The sequence below is a fragment of the Miniopterus schreibersii genome (assembly GCF_964146895.1).
Source record: "Miniopterus schreibersii genome assembly, chromosome: 2".
NCBI lineage: Eukaryota > Metazoa > Chordata > Mammalia > Chiroptera > Miniopteridae > Miniopterus > Miniopterus schreibersii.
Genome location: NC_138102.1, coordinates 97,012,628 through 97,033,145, shown reverse-complemented (window position 1 = coordinate 97,033,145; position 20,518 = coordinate 97,012,628). Strand labels below are relative to the sequence as shown.

General features: G+C 36.4%; 1 protein-coding gene across 1 annotated transcript in view; it reads right to left on the bottom strand.

Moving 5' to 3' along the window:
- Positions 1-2,431: 2,431 nt before the first annotated feature.
- RNF17 (ring finger protein 17) overlaps positions 2,432-20,518 on the bottom strand; it is a gene marked incomplete at both ends in the record, with an annotated part of 108,657 nt that continues 90,570 nt past the window's right edge. The window contains 9 exons of the mRNA XM_081126669.1: positions 2,432-2,530; positions 3,945-4,134; positions 6,244-6,379; positions 8,638-8,806; positions 10,263-10,379; positions 13,983-14,039; positions 15,146-15,271; positions 17,474-17,554; positions 18,692-18,811. Coding sequence (XP_080982795.1) covers positions 2,432-2,530; positions 3,945-4,134; positions 6,244-6,379; positions 8,638-8,806; positions 10,263-10,379; positions 13,983-14,039; positions 15,146-15,271; positions 17,474-17,554; positions 18,692-18,811 — 1,095 coding nt within the window. The remainder of the gene's footprint in view (positions 2,531-3,944; positions 4,135-6,243; positions 6,380-8,637; positions 8,807-10,262; positions 10,380-13,982; positions 14,040-15,145; positions 15,272-17,473; positions 17,555-18,691; positions 18,812-20,518) is intronic.

The following is a 20,518-nucleotide window of genomic DNA, read 5'->3' as shown; positions in this document are numbered from 1 at the left end:
AAAAGATACGTATACCTGACAAAGGATTAATAGCCAGAATATATAAAGAATCCTACAAATCAGTAAGATAATTACAAACAACTGAATAGAAAAATGGACAAAGGATATGAACAAACAATAAACAAGTGACTATAATGGGCTACCTTTATTACTTGTACCATATATTGCAAATAATGGTCTGGCCACCATATGTTGGCATGGAACTGGTGATGGGGTAAACTGGTAAAACCCCCTTTTGGAAAGCAATTTTACCCATGATCTTGTACTACTAAGTATATACACTAGAAAACCCCTCACATGTACACAAGGGCTCCTACAGAAGAATATTTATAACTGAGAAAAAACTGGTAACAACCTAAAAATATCTAGCAACAGAGTAAATTATGTGCACAGATGGATATAATAGTGAAAGTGAATAAAATATACCAATAGGGATAAGTAGTGGAAATAAAATAGGAAAGTGTAGATAATTGTGTGACACTGTACACATTTAAAAATATACAGAGCAACACTATCTTGTTTAGGAATGCATTGATAGACAGTAAAAAAATTATAAAGATTTACATAAGAACGATAAACATCCCTTAACCCTAGCACTACACGTAATCATAAAACTAACTCTAACTTTATAACCATAACCATAAGCATAACCCAACATTAATCCTAACCCAATAATGCTAAACCTCACCCTAACCATAACACTAATCTAAACCCTATAACTCTAACCCTAGACCTAAAACTAGAACCTTAACCCTAAACCTTATCCTATCCCAATAAACCTAAAACACTAACCCAAACCCTAACCCTAATCATATTCACCACGCTAACCCAAACTCTACCCTTAAACCTAACCCTAACCCTAACCCTATCCCTATAACCCTAACACTAACCTTAATATTAACCCTATCCCTATAACTCTAACCCTGACCCAAACCTGAATTCTAACAACCATATAACCCTAAAACTACCAAACACTAAACCCTAATCATAACCTTAACTCTAACCCAAAAACCCCAACACTAACCCAAACACTAACCCGAACCATATAAACTTAACCCTGATAGAAACCCTAACCCTGTATCTCTAACCCTAACCGTATAACACTAACCATAAACCTAAGCTTAAAACCAAAATCCCTAACCCTACTCTGACGCTAACCCCAATCCTAACACTACCCCTATAACCCTAAAGCTAACCCTAACCCAAATGCTAACCTTAACCCTATAACCTTAACACTAACCCTAAAAAGAACCCTAATTTTAACCCTAGAACCCTAACCCTAAAGCTTACCTTATAACCCTAAACCTAATTCTAATCATAACCCTAAACATAAACCCCCAAACCCTATCCCTAATCTTAACCCTATAACCCTAAAATTAGTTTGAACCCTAAACCTAATCATAACCCTAACTTTAACCAATAACCCAGCTCTAAAACTAACTCTGTTAATTATATAAACTTAACCCTAACACAAACCCTAACCCTATAACACTGACCCTAATCATATAACACTAACCATAGCCATAATCCTAATATTATAACCATAACCCTATAACCCTAACTCTAACCCCAACCCTAACACTAACACAAACAAACGAATGATTAACATCCAATTAACAGCAGCATTCACCTCTACAGGAAAAAGAATGATTGAGGAAGAGGTACTACAGCAGGTGCCTACAACTGTACTGATAATGTCTTATTTCTTAAGCTGAATATACATTAATTATAACATGAACCAAAATGTTTTCCCCCATGGACCTAAAATATTTCAGAATTATAGGAATACAAAATATCTGAAAGCAAATATTTATTGACTATTTTTCAAACAATTTCTAACAGTTCAACATATAAGGGGGGAGGGGAAGCGGCCAGCATTATTGCAGAACAAATCAAGAAAAACAAGCCTGAAATGGTCTACATACAACAGAAAACTTTCTTCTGGGCTGTATACCTGAAAAACAAAATGTGTATGATTTAAACTTTTGCTTAATGCTAATTTTCAAATCTAGTTTCTGAATCACTTTATGTGAATGGATAAAGACAAAAAGTTAGCTGGTTACCCAAGTACTTTGATAACTTAGTTACTAGGACATTGATTATTCAACAGTGCTATAAGCATTCCATTACAGTTACATGCTTAAGTTATTTATAGTGCCCCTTTTCTTCTTTCCTCGCACCCATAACTACTTTGTACTAGGAACAGTCATGAGAACTATTTCAAGCATTCCTACACTTAAGAAACCTCTGATACTGGCACTCAATGGTGAGAGGGCCTATGAAGAAGAAACCTAGGAGAGATTCTTGTTGAGCTGTTGTCATTCCTAAAGGAAATCCAAATGTGCCTTTATGGACAACTTAGCATTAATCTTGGCTGTGTTAGTCACCTGCTTTACGCCAACTATACAGGTAAACAAGTCACACACTTACATCATTCATCTCGCTCTGCAAGCCCCATTTCTACTAATGACATATGAACTGGATACTGTTCATCTTCATATAATGTCACTATTTGTTCTGGTGCCCGAGCCTAAAATTAAGAAGCAGTTGTCAAGAAAACACAATAATGTCTTTGCTGCCTTTTCCTGCCTATGTCTGGCAGGAGGGAAAAGGCATTCTCAAGCTTATTTGTAATTTATATTCTGTACTTTTAAAAGGCATATGATGTTTTCCTACTAAGTCATATTTTTTCCATCCTCCTTTATTTAAAATGTAACTCCTTTCCAAACTTTTCCTAGATTGAGCCAACAGGCTTTAAATACTACTATCCCTGTTAAAATTTATTTACATTCTATACATTAAGCATTATACATCTGTGCAGAAACTGACCAAATTTTGTATGTTACTCACAGAGGTGAATAAATGTGTATCTCGAAGAACACTTACTTGCCCTGTCTGTATTTTCTTTCAGGGGCTTCTTGGGAGAAACTGTGCATAAGCTATTTACACCATTCTGCATACATAGGAGCTGGATACGTACAGAGGTTTTCAAAAAGCACTTTCTAGTTAACAGCAGTGTTTCATTAAAAGCTCATTCTTGTCACAGCCAAAACATCAGGAATCCCAAAATCTTGAGTCCCCAAATCAGGGCAGGTTGAGCCTGAGATAACAGTGTGAGGGCTGGGATGAACTGAAGAGAATGTTTCCACCTAAAAGGGTTGTTGCCACACCTCTCCAACTGACTGCCATTCGGAAGGGAGATCTAGGGTTCCTACATTTTATAATACTTAGTCAGAAGTACAGACTTTTTTGGGGGTAAAATTTTCCAATTTTAAAACATTGCACTATAAAAAACGGGTATAGGCTAGATTCTGCCTGTGGGCTCCCCTTTGTGATATGCTAACCTCTAAAGAACACAGCACATTTATACCAAACATCATTTAAGTTTCTTATTTTGATACAGGTTCTACTGCATAAAACAATTCAAAATTAGTATAGTTATCATGCTATTAGTGTAATTTAAGCCTTTCTATGACTGATCAGAATTCCCCTTCTGGTCTTTCCTACTCATCTGCTAGGATGCAGTGCAGATGTGACTTCCCTGTCCTATTTCTTTAATATAAGTACTGGAGTGCCTACTAAGGAGGAGCTCAACAGCATATCCCCATCATTCCTGCTTCATGCACCTCCCCCCCCCAAAGTTAACTATCCCTCTTATAGGACTTACTTCATTCTACCTCATTAATTAGTGGTTTGCATATTTCCCTCATTGACTCATCAGTTCTCTGATTATATAGGAGACTCATCTTGATCACTTTTATCTTAGTCATAACATCACTAAGACATTTTAACAAATCTTAAAATTAATCTTATAGTATTTACAGCTTTATATACTTTAAAGCATTTTTGCAACTAAAGTTGCACAGATAGAAAGCTCTTTAGAAAGTTAATAGAGATCCTAGAAATAGCTTCAAAAGGATTTTGGCAAATTAAGACATATTTACCATGGAAGAAGCATAAAGTTGTTTTCCTTGAAGACAGTCTATCATAGCCCACAAAGCTTCCATGCTCCATTTGGGACAATATGGTATTCTTGTCTTTCCTGAATCTTTTAAGGGAGGTTTAAATCCTGCCAACAGAACCTTTATGGCTCGGGCTGGATACTGCATAAGGTGAAGAGGAATCTGACGTAGTCTGTCACAAAAGAAATTCTTAAAATGTTCAGAATGTTACAATTAAAATTCTCTAATAGCTAAAACTGTAAAATGGGAAGTTTGGATTTGACAATGATTTCTTGGCCATAACACCAAAAGCACAGGCAATGAGAAAAAAATAAATTGGACTACATCAAATTAAAAATGGCAAAGGAGCCCTGGCCAGTGTGGTTCAGAGGTTAGAGCGTTGGCTCTCGAACTGAAGGGTCACAGGTTCGCTTCCTGGTCAATGGCACCTATCTGGGTTGCAGGTTTGATCCCTGGCCCCTAGTCAGGGTTCGTGGGGGGAGGCAACCAATTGATGTGTCTCTCTCACATCAGTGTTTCTCTCTCCCCCTCCCTCCCTTCTACTCTGTCTAAAAATCAATGGAAAAAATATTCTCAGGTGAGGATTAACAAAAAAAACCCCAAACAAACCAACCAACCAACCAACCAACCAACCAACCAACCAACCAACCAACCAAGTGAAAAGGCAACCTACAGAATGAGAGAAAATATACACTAAAATATAGACATTTCTTCAAAGAAGATATATAAAGGGCCAACACACACACGGTAAGATACTCAGTATCACTAATCATTAGGGAAGTGCAAATCAAAGCTACTAATGAGATACTATCTCACACCTATTAGGATGGCCACTATCACACAAAAAATAAGTGTTGGTGAGGATGTGAAAACTAGAACCCTTGGACACTTAGTGGAAATTTTAAATGATATAGCTGCTATGGAAAACAGTTTGATAGTTTCACCAAATACTAAAAATAGATTGAGCATATGACCCAGCAACTGCACTTCTGGGTACATACCCAAAAGAACTCAAAGCAGGGTCTTAAAGAGGTATCTGTACACCCATAGCAGCATTATTCACAATAACCAAAAGGTAGAATCAACCCAAGTGCCCAATGATGGATACATGAAATGTAGTATTATACATACAGTTCAGCCTTAAGAAGGAACAAAATTCTGATACATGCCACAACTTGGATGAACCTTGAGAATATTATGCTCAGTGAAACAGCCAGTCACAAAAATGAAATACTCTTACCTAAAATAGTCAAATTCATACATACAAGGGTGGTTGCTGCCAGGGGGGCTGGGTGAGGGGAGATGGGAATTTCTGTTTAATGGGTACAGAATTTCAGTTTTGCAAAATGAAAAGATTTCTGGAGATTGGTTGCACAACAATGCAAGTATGATTAACACTACTTAACTATACATTTAAAATTGGTTAAGATGGTAAATTTTGTGACACCCGTATTTTACCACGATTTAAAAAGATACTACAAACACTACCAACCCTCCCTCCCCCCGCTCCACAAATAACAGTGTTGGCTAGGATGTGGAGAAACTGGAACCCTTAGCATTGCTGGTGGGAATGTCAAATGATACTGCTGCTATGGAAGTTTGGCAATCCTCACAAAGTTAAACACAGAATTACTGTATGATCCAGCAATTCCACTCCTAGGTATATACCTAAAAACCGAAAGCAGGGATTCCAACAGCTACTTGTACGTGTTCAGTGCAGCATTATTCACAATAGCCAACAGATGAAAACAACCCAAGTGTCTAACAGACAAATGAACAAAATGTGGTATATACATACAATGGCATATTATCCACAAAAATAATAAAATTCTGATACATGCAACAATTGGATGAACTCTGAAAACATTACTCTGAGTAAACTAAGTCAGACACTAAAGGACAAATACTGTATGATTATACTTGTATGAGGTAGAATATGTGGTATCAGGAGCTAAGGGAAGGGGAATGGAATGTTACTGTTTAATGGGTACAGATTTTCTGTTTGGGATTTATGAAAAAGTCCTGAAAGTGGATGGTGGCAAGGATTGCACAACACTGTGAATATCCTTAACGACAATTAATTGTATACTTAAAAGTACCTAAAATGGTAAGTTTTGCATTTATTTTACACCACAAAAAAAAAACTTACATAAAAAATTCCCAGTACGTGAAGAGCTTTAAAATATTTTTTTAAGAGGTAAGATCGTCCCAATAATTATAACAAACAAAACAAAAAAGAAAACTAAGAATCTTAATTCAAGTAAGTTGACTTTTTTTTAACCTGTTTGTCGTCAGTTTTTCAGTTGATCCGTAATCCACAAATTGAACCAGGATGGCTAGAGGATTAAATTCCTTAATGGAAACAATCTTTGCTCTATACCATAAGCCATCATCATATTCTGCAAGGCAAGGCATTTCTGGAAAGACAGAAAAAGGGAAAAGATCACATTGCCTTTTATTAATGTTTTTTAAAAAACACAGTAAAGTACAAAGAAAATGTAATCACCATATATCCATTATTCAGAATTAAACACTCAACAATTAGCTATATGTTGGCTTGTGCTTTTCTGTTTAGACTTTATAAACCTTGAAGAAAAGCATTCTCCCATTCTCACGGTTCCTAGTCCAGCTGTTGCCCAGGGCTTAGGTCACCCTTCCACGGTCCCCACCTCTATATTCCCCAAATCTCTTTTCATTTGGGCCATCATTTTCTGCAAAGGATAATAAAACGGTTTCTGCGATTCCTGCTTTCAAGTCTGTCCCCCACCAACATATCCTCTCTTCTCAACATATATCCACAACCTGGTAATGTGCCCTGACTGGGAATCAAACCCACAACACCTTTTGGTGTATGGGACAATGCTCCAAACAACTGAACCACTGGCCAGGGCTATGCTCTTTTTATGATAAACATCTCTTTCAAAGATCAGCTCCAACATGACTTCATAAAGCCAACTCCTATCATGGTCTCTGTGACCCAATGGCATCAGGCACACAGCTTTAGTATGAGTTGTTGTTCTCACAGTGGATTTGTTCACATGGCCCTTCTCTTCTTCCCCACTAGTTCTCACGCATCCCCATCATGTACCTAGTACAAACCTTTGTTCAGTAAAAAATGTGCTAATGCATGCCAGGCTTGAGTAAAGTTAAGGAACAATGAGTATAATAGTATGTGCTTCAGAGCAGACAGAATACACTGGGTTCCTATCTTGCTCTACTTCCACCCCTCCATTTCTTTATCATTATCTTCTACAAAATTTCCACAAAGAAAAGTAGTTGTGGGCAAGTGGCATTTAAATATTGCATGACTCTAATGTTGAGGTTTTTAAAAATTTTTTATCAGAGTTGTAAATGATTTGAGTATATAGAGGTTATCAACAGAAGAGTAAGAATCTCATCTATTAGAGCTGTCTGGATAGTAAACAACTGATTGAATCATAGTTAACAGTCCCCTCCAACCTTTATCATTTCCAGCCTCGAAAATTTGACTGAAGTTACATCTCAAAATAGCACCGAAAAAACTCCACCTAATTGTCCTGTTATTTTAAATCCACAAAGCAACTCCTTCAATATAAATTCCATTAATAAGGCACTTGCTTATGAATCAACAGGTACATGTGCATACTAAAGAATAAAGGATCTACAGAAGAATGTACAAATATGTGTACAGCTCCCTGAATCATCACATCACGCAGATTGTGGAAGAATTGTTTTTTCCAGACTATAAATCTGAGTTTACAAAAATAAAAATGAATTTACTCTTTCAACAGATATTTATGAGCACTTGCTTCTGCAAGGTTCCCTAATTGGTGGTGACACAGCAGTACAGGGAGTCCCTATTTAACAAAGGAGTGTAGGAGGCATGGAATATGATGGGGCAGGGAGGGTGGTGGGCAGTGCCACTCATACAGGGGGTCAGGGAACACCTGCAATAGTGGGAAAATTGGGCAGAGACCTAAACTGCTCACAGTGGGGGAAGAACATTCCAGGCAGAGGGAACTGCAAGCACTGTTTATCAGCCAAACATGGGTCACAACTGATAAAAATCTCATTGAGTAAACTCAGGTATATCAGGCCTGTTTTCTTTTGCTTTAGCATATCCTCTGTATGTATACAACACCCAGAATAAACACACCTCTCTATATCACATATGGACAGAAATGCAGACACACCACTCAGTACTCATGAACTGTTGACACAAGTAAGTAGTGTACTTCACAGGAGGATCACATATACTAATGAATATGAGTAAAAATAAATGATAAATAAAAAAAGCAGGGTTTGACCTACTCTGAGAGGACAGGATACAACCTGAGCTCCCATGCCCCTACTCTAAAATCATCAGTTCAGGTGGCTTGCAATTAAAATGACTGCCATTTGGGTCTGAATAGCAACTCTCACAATTTGAGCTAGTGGCAAAACCTCAAGCTTAGACAAAACATCTTTGTGCAATTTTCCAATGAGCTGAAGTTCTGGAAAATGAAAGTGCCCAGGCAGTACTTACCTTCTCTTAGATGGCTTAGAAAATGGGGAAGGTCATCTACAACATCTTGAGGATTCAGAGATCAGCACATCCAGGGAGTGTGATAACATTAGAAATCACCAACCTCTTCAGCCCATTCAAATAGAACAAGTTTCACTAAGAATCCCATTGTATTTAGAAAGTGTGGGCTACCTGTTCTGAAGTCCGTCAGAGGCAGGAAGTTCTCCACATTAGTATTGAACCTCCGCAGAGCTTCATTGAGGCTCTCAGACTCAGATTCCCAGCTGACTCCACTGTCATCTGTGTCACTATGCTGGTTACCGAGATTACAATTTTCTACAGAATCAAGGCAAATATACACCTAAGTGGGGGGAAGGAAAGAAGAAAACTTTCAAATTCTTTAATTTTTAGTATTCATTTCTACAGACAAAATCACTACAACAGACTGTCTCCAACAATGGCCCCAATGATCCTTTGTAAAGTTCCTCTCTCACATCATACCAGAGTTGATTTTTGTGACCAAAAGAACATGAGAAAGGGATGGTGACTGCCGAGATCAGATTATAGAAGACGTGAGGCCTCCGTCTTGGTGGTGCTGTCATTGACTGCTCTTTCTGGGAGGCTTTCAGCCCCGTGGGCCAATTCAGACGCCCACAGGGAAAGGCACTGAGCCCCCTCATGCAGCATAATGTGAGGGGTTTTTTTAACCCTCACCCAAGGAATAAGGATATTTTTTCCATTGATTTTAGAGAGTGGAAGGGAGGGGCAGAGAGAGAGGGGAGAGAGAGAAACATCAATGTAAGAGAGACACATGGACTGGTTGCCACCCACACACCCCTGGGGAGCAAACCCAAAACCGAGGTACGTGCCCTTGACCAGGAATTGAACCTGTGACTCTTTGGTTTGAGGACCGACACTTTAACCACTGAGCAACACCAGCCAGGGCATGTGAGTCTTTTCGAAAGTGGACCCTGCAATGCCCTCCCCCTCCCCCACCATCTTGATTATGACCTTGAGAGATTCTGAGCCAGTACTGAATTAAGGAGCTCCTGATTCTTGATTCTCATGTGTTGTTTTAAGCTGCTAAATTTGGGGTAATAACTAATACAAAAAATTATAAAAACCAACAGTAATTGTACACTCCTATGCTCTCTGATGAAACTGTAGAGCAGATCCTTTCCTTGCCACTGAAGGAAAGGTTTACTGTGTAAACTGGCTGAAGGGACTGCATTACTGCACCATCATTGCTTGCTTTCTTGTTGGCCAAGGATGTTTTCTTTAGTGTACTTATTCATTCAGTTCATACTGATTGAGTGCCTCCTATGTATCAGGTAGTATTCTAGGTTCTGGTGACACACCAGTGATCAAAACAGACAAGAATCCCTGTCTTCGTGGAGTGACATTCTAGTGGGGAAAAGCAGACATTGTAAGAAAGTGCAGAAGGCATCAGAAGGTGATCACTGGTATAGAAACATACAGGGCAGTGTGACAAGTGTCTAGATTTTATGTAGGAAGAGGACAGGGGAGTGAGATGTCTAAGATTTCATAGGTGGAAATAGGTCCAGTTTAAAAATCTAAATATTTGACATAAATATAACTACAGCAACACTGGGAGAAACAGCCAGTACTTAAGAAATACTTGCCTTATTAAGTATAAACAAGTATCTGAACAGGAAATTACAGGGTGGGCAAACTAGAGGTCACCAAGTTTCAATTAAAGTCAGTAAGATGGAAACATGAAGAATCCTAGAGTTTAAGACCAATATTGCATGTTATGTTTTTAACCAACAACTAATCATGTAAATTAAATTACATACCTCATTAGGTGAGACTACATGTTTAACTTGAACAGCATAGAGTTCTTCTGGGGGAGGCAGAGATGAAGGCAAATATGGTGGTAAAATAGGGGTCTCTGTTTCAGACAAAAGCAATTCCTAAAACACCACAAATAAATTCAAATTCAGAATACTACAGAAATCCATTACACTATCAAAATTCAGGACAGTACAACTTAATTAGCAGAAAGCAAGCTCTTTGACACACTAAATACCACAAAATGGTTTTGTTATATATGCAGGACCAAAATGTGATGAGTAAATAAAAGATCTTTAGAATTCTCTTGCCCCTCAATTAAAAAAATTTTGTATAAAAAACCCCCCACACAAATGTTTATGTATACATATTTGCACATACACAATGTTCTGGAAAAAATGGTTAACAAATAGTTAACAGTAAGTAATGCTACTGTCTAGGACCAGGGTGTTTGGACTTTTTTCCTTTTCACATTTCTGTAGTATTCATTTTTAGAATAACTATGTATTTTATAACAAAAACTAAAAGAATAAAGGAAATCCCAAAAGAAAATTTAAGTAAATTAAAATCATCAAAAAAAGAAAAAAAAGAGTGCTCTCTTTTAAGCTCTATAAAAACATAAGGAGTAATAAAAAGTTACATGATTCCCAAAAGGATCATAGCAGTTAGCAGTTGTTAAAAACATATATAAAAGTGTGGGTGGTTTTTCTTTTAGAAAGTTAAAAAAAATCTTGAATATAGTAATTAACATAAAAAGTAAAATCATCACATTCAAATTTGCAAATTTACTACTACTTAACATTTCCAAACTGGTGGCAAAACAAAGCATATCTGAACCACTTAGTAGAGTTAATCAAAAAGTGACTACCCCACTGTTGAATTTGAAAGTGAATTTTGTTACAAATGACTTTACAACAAACATATGGTATTTTTATAATAATAGGAATGAAGTTCTACTTATAAATGAGAACATTTTTACTTATTAAAACTCTACTTCCTTCACAAAAAATGCAAGTGACAAAATAAAAACCAGATAAATTGGACTCATTACAATGAAAAACTCTGGTGCCACCAAGAAAGTGGAAAGATAACTCAAAGAACAGGAGAAAATATTTGCAAATTATCTATCTGATCAGGGACTTGTATACAGAATATATAAGGAACTCTTACAATAAAAAAAACAGGAAATTACAGGGTGGGCAAACCAGAGGTCACCAGCTAAAACCCAGCTAAAAAGGGGCAGAGGACTTTTTTTCCCCTTTATTTTTATTTTCTATTTTTTCCTAGTCTTATTGAGATATAATTGATATATAACCCTGTGTTAGTCCAAGGTGGACAAAATGATCTGATATAGGTACATACTATAAAATGTTCCACAATAAGTCTAGTTAACATTAATTGGCTCACATAGTTAGAAAACCTGTTTTTCTTCTGATGAAAACATTTAAGATTTATTCCCTTAGCAACTGTCAAATATACAACATAGTGTTAACTACAGTCACCATGCTGTACATTATATCCCCAGGACTTAATTATCTTATAACTGAAGTTTGTACCTTTTGACCATCTTCACCGATTTTCCCCACCTCTAACCCCCCACCTCTGGCAACCACCAATCTTTCCTCTGTATCTATGAGCTCAGTTTCTTTAGATTCCTCATATAAGTTAACCAAATGGTATTTGTCTTTCTCTTATTTCACAATATAATGACTTCAAGGTCCATCCATGCTGTCACACATGGGGTTTCCTTGTTTATGTCTCAATAATATTCCATAGTGTGTGTGTGTGTGTGTGTGTGTGTGTGTGTGTGTGTATCCATATCTCTATCTACCTATTTCTCTATATAGATACACCACATTTGCTTTATCCAATTGTCTATCAATGGACAATGAGATTATTTCCATGTCTTTGCTATTATAAATAATGCTGCAGTGAATGTAGGGGTGCAGGTATTCAAGATAGTGATTTTGTTTCCTTTGGATATATACCCAGAAGGGGACTGCTGGATCATACGTAGTTGTATTTTTAATTTTCTGAGCAACCTCCATACTGTTGTCCATGGTGACTGCACCAATTTGCATTCCTACCAACATTGCACAAAAATTTCCTTTTCTTCGAATTCTTGCCAACACTTGTCTCTTTTCTTTTTGGTAACAGCCATTCTAAAAGGTGTGAGGTGATATCTCATTTGGGGTTTTGATTTGCATTTCCCAGATTAGTGATGTTGAGGATCTTTTCATGTACCTATTGGCTATTTGTATGTCTTTTTTTGAAAAATGTCTATTCCGATCCTCTGCCCATTTTTTTGTTTGTTTTTTAATCCTCACCTAAGGATATTTTTTCATTGACTTTTTTAGAGAGTGAAAGGCAGGGAAGGAGGGGAGAGAGAGAGAGAGAGAGAGAGAAACATCGACGTGAGAGAAACACATTGATTGGTTCCTTCCTGCACATGTCTCGACTGGGGCCGGAGATCAAACCCGCAACCCAGGTATGTGCCTTTGACTGGGAATCGAACCTGTGACCCTTTGGTGCTCAGGCCAATGCTCTAACGGCTGAGCAACATCGGCCAGAGCTGCCCGTTTTTTAATTGGATTTCTTTTTTTTGTTTTTCTAGTGAGTTGTATGACTTCTTTATGTATTTTGGATATTAGCCATTTATCAGATATATGATCTGTGAATATTTTCTCCCATTCAGTAGGCTGCCTTTTCATTTGTTGATTGTTTCTTTTGCTTTGCAGGTGCTTTTTAGTTTGATGTAGTCCCACTTGTTTAATTTTGTTTTAGTTGCCTTTGGTTTTGGCATCAAATCCTAAGCAGAGGATTTGAACAGAAATTTCTCCAAAGAAAATATACAATGGCCAAAGAGCACATGGAAAGATGCTCACCATCACTGATCATCTAATAAATGCAAATCAAAACCACAATGAGATACCACACTTCACACCTATCCTAGGATGACTAGGAAAAAAAGTCACGTAACAAGTGTTGCTAAGAGTATGGAAAAAATGGAACCCTTGTACATTCCCAGTACAAAAGGAAAATGGTACAGCCCCTTTAGAAAACAGTCTTGTAGAGTTCCTTAAAATGGTAAACAAAGTCTCAGTAATTCTACTCCTAAGTCCATACCCAGGAGAAGTGAAGACAGACAGACCTAGTAGACCAAAAGACTTGTACACAAATGTTCACAGTGTTTTACAATTGCAAAAAGGTGAAAATAACCCATGTCCATCAACAGATTAATGGGTAAACAAAATGTGGTCTATTCACACAATGAAATATTATTCAGACATAAAAAGGACACATACTACAACATGAAGCTTGAAAACATTATGCTGAAGGAAAGAAAGCCAGTCACAAAGGGCGTTGTATTGTGTGATTCCATTTATGAGAAATGTTCAGTAGAGGCAAATCCACAGAGACCAGAAATTCACGGTCTCCAGGAGACTGGGGAAGGGGAGCATGGGAAGTAACTGCTGCTGGCGAGGTTTCTTTTTGGGGTGATGAAATATGGAATTGATAATCATGATGATTGTACTTTGTGAATGCAACTCTATGAACATACTAAAAACCACTGAATTGTACATTTTGAAAAGTTGAAATTTATGTATGTAAATTATATCTCGATGAAGCTGATATAAAAGAAAATGCTTATTTCCTGATTTTATATTAGATCGTTTGTATTGATCAAGTGACCACAGTTTCCAAAATATTGGATTGAAACTTACCTCAAACCTTATTTCCCATCTTTTCTCCTCATACTTTTTACTGTAATCTGTTGGTTTCTGAAATACAATGTTATTAAGAATAAAACCATCTTTATGTAATATCATTTTCAGGCACTTTCATATTTCATCTCCATAAAAACTGGGTGCATGTCCTTGTTGGCATTCATTTAGTTATTTCAGGTTAACTATGGGAAAATCTAATGTTCTGAGTAATCTGAATATTGCAACAGTAAAAACTCTCAAAATTATGCTAAACATTTGTCAACTGTAATTAGTTTACTGTAAGAGAGTGGGAGCCCCTATCTTTCCTTTTAAATCTTAACACTGAAGAGTAATATTGAAAGAGACTAAGTAATCTTTATAAAACCTGTTCAGCAGATGAAACACCTTTTACACAAACACACTGGGGGGAAACGAGCATGCACAAACCCTTCTTCTTAAAAGAAAAAGCTGGTGGTAAGGATTACATGTACAAAGTTAAGTAGTATCACAGTTCCCATTTAAGAGAAGAAGCAGTTTTCTATACTAAACTGAACACTCAGTGTTTCATTTTCTTCTATCACTAAAATGAATATTCAAAAAACTAACAAGTGAACTCTAAGTCTAGAAATTAAAATATGTGGCCATATGAAATGTTATTATTTATGATGAATACCCTATTTCTAGAAAGTACTTATCTGTAACAGGCTAATTATGATTTTTAAAATATTAAAAACAGAAACAGCAAGCAACTGGACTGGGCTATTTATTGAAGCTAAGCTTAAAATCTGGCTCTGAGTTTCCTGTAAGCAGGCAAAATGGGGGGAATGTTATAATACCAAATAAAAGAAAAAACATTTTATCTGGGAGAGAGTCCTTTTCTGGCAGTGAATTCTATTAAGATTTTATTACTTACATCTCTATATTCAAACAACACTGGCTAACATACAGGCTTCTCACTAGGTCTGAAGGTACAGAAACATTAGGTTAGGGTTAGGGTTAATCTTTTGCAGGACAATATAAAGCATGATATAGTGTATTGCTTTCTCAATAAACAAATTTCTAAATTCTCTATTCTCTCAACATATGAAACATGTAGAAGCATATATAAGACAATATAGAACATTTTAATCAGAATTTGTTTTTCTATAATTTAGATTTTTACAGAAAAATAGTTCACTTACTTCTTTCAATATTGCCTCAGAATGTTCAAAAGTACAATATTTATGGTGTGCCATAAAGTAAGAAAGTGACATTCCATCAAAATAGAGATGAATAGATAATTTCCCCCATGGATTTTCAGGTAATTCCTATTTAAGTTCAATAAAAAAAGATTATTACTATAAAAATAAAGTCTGTTTGAATATTAAAATTTTGTAGTCAGCAAAAATGAAATTAGATTTCTGAAAATCATAGCATTACCAGTTTGACTAATGACTCATTTCATAAAATTTTCTTCATGGTATTTTGGCAGGTTATGATGTAGTAATTATATTATTTTGGTTTTTGTAAAATATATTTACATGTCAATAAGGTAGAGAGTTTTATACTTATTTACTATAAAATAATTTGCTATATATAATTTACTACACCTCATTTTTAGATGATACTAATAATTATACCAAGTAGAAGGAGAACAAAAAGTTATTTTCAGGGGTAAAAAAGTGAAGTTTAGTTAAAAATTCAAGAATGGCAGAAATGGAAGAGATTAATAGCAGTCTACAAAGTGTCATGATAATGGCTCTTCAGTCCCTGGACTGTGATCAGGTACTAAGCAGACACATACTCACCAGCTGATCTGTCTCATCCTCTCTCCTTTACCACCTGAGTCGAGAGTCAGGTCTCTGCTGAGTTTCTATAATTGCCTGCCAGCAGAGCTCCCTGCTTCTATCTTTTTCTACTATCCAGTTTCTAGTAGGGCAGAGTGAAAACACTAGAATGTAAGATCAGATCATGTCACTCCTTTACTCAAACCTTCAAATGGCTCTCCAGGTTAGCCTGACAGCAGAGATCTCACAAGTCTCCTTGCTTCTCCACTTCTTCTCTTATTCCTCCTGCTCCAGACACAGAGGCTCCTTGGCCGCCCTTGAACACTTTAGGTGCCCTCTTGTTTTGGAGCCCTTTGCACTATTCTCCCAGTATCCACATGGCTTGTGCTCATTCTAAAGTCTTCACTTGAACTTTACCTTTGTAGTGATGTCTTTCCTAAATACTATATTTAAAAATGTGACTTCCTCCCTGGTCTCACCTCTCTTTGTCATCCTTTCCTGCTTTATTTTTCTTCCCAGCACTTGTCACTACCTAACATATCTTATATTTTATGTTTTTAATTTTGTTTCCCACCACTAAAATGGAAGATCCACGAAAGCAGGGATTTCTGACTATTCAGTTCATTGTTGTATCTCCAGATCTAGGGAGGGTTTGGTAGGTGGTAATGGCTGCAGGGCATGCAAATCCATGGCTTCTGAGACACTGAGCAGCATTTGGTACACAGCAGCTCCTTTAATTAAAACACTGATAAGATGCCTAGAAATTTAACTTCATTTCGCTTAAAGTCACAGAACTTAATGATAAGCGAGAGCTTACTGTACTACAAGTTGTTCTGCTACGTTAAACCAAGCAGCAAAGAAAGCTACCTTGATAAACTAAAGTCCCACAGACGCAATGAGTCACCAGAGGGGCTCTGCGTACTAACCGAGCAACATTAAAAGCTGCTCTTTCTCATTCAAGTGGGTCTATGACTCTTCTTAAGTCTTTATCACCCTATCATCACAGCTTTCATATAGAAATACTCTCCTTATAGCTTAGTATCTTTCTACTGGAATCCTCAAACACAACTGCAGATTAATCTTAACTCATTGCTCAGAAACCTCCAATGGGGCCCTACCGACTGACCTCTACCTTTCTTAAATCCCATTCACTGTTATTTTTTTAAAAATCCTCACCCAAGGATATTTTTTTCCATTGCTTTTCAGAGAGAGTGGAGGGGAGAGAGAGGGAGAAGGAGGGGGAGGGAGGGGGGGAGAGGGGGGAGGGAGGGGGGGAGAGGGGGGGAGGGGGAGAGGGGGAGGGGGAGGGAGAAATATCAATGTGAAAAAGACACATTGATTGTTTGCCTCCCGCATGCACCTGGACCAGGAGAGGATAGAGCCTGCAACTGAGGTACATGCCCTTGACTGGAATCAAACCCAAGACCCTTCAGTGCATGGGCCCATACTCTAACTAGCGAGCCAAACTGGCTATGGCTACCATTTGTATTTTTAAACACCTCTCATTCTTTGATATTGCTCCCTGTTATCAAAATAAATTGTTAATAAAGAATCTTCCAAATTACTGACTTTCATGCTTATAAAAGTTCTCAGGAACCAAAGCGATAACTTCTTTATATTAATAAGTAATTTACATTCACATAGGAACACTGTTCATCATAAAAATAGCCCTCAAGTTATGTTACCTATAACACTTTATGGCAAATAATTTAAATCAATGATATATGCTTTAATACAAATTACCATAATGTGAATTTGCACCTCTCTCTTTGAAAGCAGTTCCTGAAGGAGTTCTATTGCATCTGGTTGCCAGATACTCCCAACCTATTTGGGAGAAATAAACTCAGATTTTTCACACTTTCACAAAACAATTCAGGAAGCAAAGGAAGATACAACAAAAGTAGCCACACACATACCATTAAAAAATATACAAGCAGTTTTCAGAAAATATCATGGGTGGATGATAGAAATGATCTTAAGAAACTAGTATTTGTCTCAGCTTCCCGCCATTATACCCTCTTAAAGCATTTTATACTTTAAAAATATAAACCCTCATTAAAAACAAAGCATCATAACACTTTTTTGAAAAGCCAATATGCCAATACTGGTGCTTGAACAATATATATTATAATGCTTACAATATGTGTTTATTAGGAAGCAGTGATTGTTATGTTTCACATGTTAAGAGCAAGGAACTGGGGCTTCCTGCTAACACTGTTTGAGTGAGCCACTTGGAAGTGGATCCTGTACCTGTCAGTCCCTGGAACGTCAGTCCCTGGAACGACTATATCCTCTGGTGACATCTTGACTGCAGAACCACTAAGAACCCTAAGTCAAACCACCCAGTTAAGCTGCTCCTAATTTCTGACCACAGAAACTATGAGATTAAAAAAAGTTTACTGTTAATTTAGGTCACTAAGTTTCAGCTTATTTGTTATACAGCAAAAGATAATTAACATACACTCCTTTATCTGATTTCCAGCTTCAAAACTGTTGAAATTTTATTTGATGAAGAAATAACATTTTTTACAAGGTTATGCCTTTGCATAATGAAGATATTATGTCTCTTCATTTATTCAGATGTTTTTATATCCTTCAGAATAATTCTGTAGTTTTTTTTTTTTAACATATCTTTATTGATTTCAGAGAGAGGAAAGGAGAGGGAGAGAGAAACAGAAATATCAATGATGAGAGTCATTGATCGGCTGCCTAGCCCGCAACCCGGGCATGTGCCCTGACCGGGAATCGAACCCCAATCTCCTGGATCCTAGGTTGATGCTCAACCGCTGAGCCACACCCAGCCGGGCTGTAGTTTTCTTTATAAAGGACCTTTAGCTGTCATATTATTTTACTATTTTTGTTGCAACTGAAAGGGATTTCAAATTACATGCTAATTTCTAGAAAATTACTGTTAATAAAAAACAGTATTTAAAATTATACTACAAATTACTGTTTACTCACAGGTATGGTATGATAGAGCTGACAAGGAATACAAAACTGGGGTGTGTCAGGATATAGCAAAATAGGGTAGAGATGGCACTGTGGGATCTTCTCAGTGAGTCCATGATCTAAGTATTGTACCTGAAACAGGACAAATGCAATTTATATTTAAAATTTACTATTAAAAACTAAGGGACAGAAGAAACTCCAGGTTTTTTTAAAAAAAGATATCTTAAAAAGATATTTAAATCTGGACTTGAAAATTATTGAGAAAAAAGCAACATCATAGTCCCTCATCCCATAGTGTATTATTGTCTAAAGGTTTTCTTACACATAAACCAAGGTTTTGTATTTTTTATTGTTTGCTTTTTGTTTAAACTGGGTCTGATTAGATTTACAAATTCCTTGAGAATAATAAATTTTTTAGGATAATTTTTAAATTTTGTTTTTCCCCCCAAGTATTTTAGAAGTACTGATTTACATTTAGTAAAGAAGCATTTCTCAAATTCTCAGTATTTCTCAAACAATTTCACAGTCTGGGAAACTCTATGCAATGCTTCCTTCTTGGGTTGTCTTGGCAATCAGCATTTAAACAATGAAATAAATCACAGAGAGGTAAAGTACAGCATGGGAAATATAGTCAATAATATTGTATGCAACTGTAATTAAAATTTTTTAAAAAAAGAATAAATAAAAAAGTATATTACATATAGTTAGAGTGAGTATGGTTTCATGTAATGTTTCTTCTCTTCCTCTTCCCCTTCCCCTTCCCCTTCCCTTCTCTTCTCTCTCTTCTCTTCCTTTCCTTTTTCCCTTTTCCCTTTCCTTTTTTCTTTTCTTTGTTAATCCTTACCGAGGATTTTTTTTCCCCATTGACTCTTAGAGTAGAAAATCAGGAAGAAGGAAGGGAGGGAGGGAGAGAAACATCAATGTGACAGAGACACATTGATTGGTTGCCTCCTGCAGGCACCCTGACTAGGGTGGGGATGGAACCTGAGACCCAGGTAAGTGCCCTTGACTGGGAATCGAACCCGAGACCCTTCAGTGAGCAGGTAGATGCTCTAACCACTGAATAACACCAGCCAGGGCATAAGGTTTATATCTTAATGTTGATCATAGGTTAAACTTTGAAAGATATCAAGTTAAGAAATGAAAAAGGTATTGTGTATACTTGAAATGTAAAATGCCCACAGGAAAATAAAAGCAATGATTAAAGTATCAAAATACTTTGAAATAAATTTAAAAACCAGAGATATTAGACAGTGTGAGAAAAAATAAATTTACCAACATCTTATTTGTTTGGATTCCATATATGTAAAGTACATGAATTATAATAAATTAATAAAAGTGAGTTTCAGTTCACTTTTGTATTAAAAAGGGGTTATCTAAACAAATTCAAATATATGTGAAAATGGACTCATTTACATCTAAACACAGGAATCTGTTAAGTATTCATATACTTAAGTACCCACCACAAATTTGAAACCACTTTTAAGGTGAGAAATTTAGAAATCAGATGCTAAATTTCAATTTTCTTATTAGTAAAATGGAAATAACCTACATCTATGAAAGTTGGAAACAAGTTATAAAACATGAATGCACATATGTGAAAGAACCTTATAAAACCAGAAGTGCTATGTAATTGTTAGGTATCATCATCAAATAGATAATAAGCCCCGTGAAAATAAAACAAAAGGCTCTTTCCTCCCCTCCTAAAATTAAAATTTTCAGGTGCTGAATGGCTCATGATTTAGTTTCTTTAGTTTGTAAACATATTATTAAAATGAAGGTATTTTCAGGTTTATTTCTATATACACATTTTTTTCAAAGTATACAGCTCTTAATGAA